The sequence below is a fragment of the Lepidothrix coronata genome, unplaced genomic scaffold (assembly GCF_001604755.1).
Source record: "Lepidothrix coronata isolate B3197 unplaced genomic scaffold, Lepidothrix_coronata-1.0 Scaffold211, whole genome shotgun sequence".
Taxonomy (NCBI): Eukaryota; Metazoa; Chordata; class Aves; order Passeriformes; family Pipridae; genus Lepidothrix; species Lepidothrix coronata.
The window spans coordinates 1,389,036-1,391,317 of NW_016690391.1; the positions used below are offsets into that span (position 1 = coordinate 1,389,036).

A 2,282-nucleotide genomic window follows, 5' to 3' on the forward strand; every position below is an offset into this window, starting at 1 on the left:
GTGCTGGATGAGCTTTAAAATCCCTTCCAGCCCAAACCATTCTGTGATTCCAACTTTAGTCTGAGCCTACAGATAAAGCAGATGATTGTGCTGGATGAGCTTTAAAATCCCTTCCAGCCCAAACCATTCTGTGATTCCAACTTTAGTCTGAGCCTACAGATAAAGCAGATGATTGTGCTGGATGAGCTTTAAAATCCCTTCCAGCCCAAACCATTCCAGAATTCCACGATTCCAAGGGCATCACAAACCAAACCCGGATCGGAAGCACACCTGGGTCTCTCCCAGGGCACACGTGGTTATTAATAAAGAGGAGAGAAAAAGAACCTTTCCTGCCAATCAGCAACAGCAGATTAAGTTCAAATTTTATCAGTCAACAGCCTGAGTAGTTTGGAAAACAGTTGTGTGAAAAATGACACAGCAAAGTAATACTGTTTGTGTTGGAGAAAGGAATTCTGCAGCCCTGGGATCGGGAATACGGCAACACAGGGACTGAAAACTAACAAAAAACTGACACCACACGGAATAAATGACACAAAATACTCCAAGCAGAACACACAGGGCCACCAACAGCCACACAGCACCTTGCTGGGATCACACAGGTTCCAGGTGTACTCCCAAAAAGCACAAGAAAGACCAAATCCGAGTCATTTCCGTGGATTTTAAAGGAGCAGCAGCTGAAGGGTTTGAAGGAAACACCTCCCACTCACCATCCTCTCCTGTGGCGCTCCGAGTGCTTGGAGATCTTGTAGGGAAGAGCCCTTTCCCCCAGGTTTTCCAGCTTCCTCACCACAGCTCCTCTCTCCATGAGAGCCTCCACGGTGCGTTTCAGCGCAGCTGCTGTTTCAGGCTTGAAGAGAAAGGGAAAAAAATGGGAAATGTCCATAAATCTGGTTATTCTTCTGATGTGAGAGGAGGGACAGGAGCACTTGCACAGCTCAGCACCAGGAGAGATGGGTCTGCAACCCGAGAGGGCAAAGTGGGAGCAGCAGCACCTCCTCCTAAGGAAGAGAATTTTTAGGGATAATTCCTTTGTGAATTATGGCCACAGGAAAGTTTCCAGAAATGTCAACATCAGGCCCCAGCAGAGTAGGAAGCAGAAAACAGTTCATGGATGGAACTAACCTGGTGTCACTCTGGGTGAGCTTTGGAAAAGAAGGGTGGAAGGAAAGAATAGTTTTGGGGTTCCTGGACCCTTGTTGCTCATTAGGATTGTTCACCAGAATATTTAAAGGGAACAGAGTGGGGAAAACATGGATCTGTGGTGTGATCCAGAGAGAACAAACAGCACCATGGTCATTTGACACTGTCACTTCAGCTGCACACTTAGAGAATCATGGAATACCTTGAGCTGGGAGGGACCCCCAGGGCTCACCCAGTCCAAGCCCTGGTCCTGCCCAGGACACCCCAACACTCCCCCCTGTCCCTCAGAGCGTTGTCCAAACTCTCCTGGAGCTCTGGCAGCCTTGGGGCCGTGCCCAACCACCCTCTGGGGGAAGAACCTTGTCCTGAGATCCAACCTGACCCTTCCCTGGGTCCTGTCCCTGCTCCCAGAGGTCGGAGCTGCCCCTCGGGAGGAGCTGCAGCCCCCTCTGAACTCTGCCCTGGGGCTCCTCTGCTCCAGCTGCACCAGCCAAGTGCCCTCAGCTGTTTCTCGTGTGGCCCCTCCAGACCCTTCCCCATCCCTGTGTCCCTCCTTTGGGTGCTCTCCAACAGCTTTAGATCCTTTTTATATTCTGGCACCCAAAACACCCTCAGAACTCAAGGTGAGGCTGCCCCAGTGCAGGGCAGAGCAGGACAATCCCCTCCCTCACTGCTGTGCCTGATGGCCCCCAGGACACCCTTGGCCAACGTGGCACAGCTGATTCATGTTCATATGGCCCTTGGCTAAATCCCTACATCCCCCTCCTTTCTCCCAGCCAACATCCACACCTTTGGAAGATCCCAGAAGCCAGCACGCAGCAATTAGTCCGACATGTAGAGATTTCACTCCTCAGAAAAACAAGTTTGAGGGACAGGCAGCCAAAAAACACGGAGGAGAAAACAGCTGCAGCGTTCTCTGGCTCACTGGGTGGCAGGGGGGGCTCTGCTGAGCACTGAATCACTGGGGTACTGACACCCAACAATATCCAGGAGAACGTGCACAAAGCACAAGGGAGAATGTTTGGAAAACAACTGCAAGGCTGACACACTCTCAGCAACAAGAAGTATTTTAAGAATCATAGAATCACAGAATCAGCTGGGTTGGAAGGGACCTCCAAGATCATCAAGTCCAACCCTTGATC

The 2,282-nt window shown here is 50.9% G+C and overlaps 1 protein-coding gene across 1 annotated transcript in view; it reads right to left on the reverse strand.

Annotated features, from left to right (window-relative positions):
* The window catches only part of MRPS6 (mitochondrial ribosomal protein S6), a 47,780-nt gene that overhangs the window by 13,285 nt on the left and 32,213 nt on the right, over nucleotides 1-2,282 (reverse strand). The window contains exon 2 of the mRNA XM_017833106.1: nucleotides 708-847. Coding sequence (XP_017688595.1) covers nucleotides 708-847 — 140 coding nt within the window. The remainder of the gene's footprint in view (nucleotides 1-707; nucleotides 848-2,282) is intronic.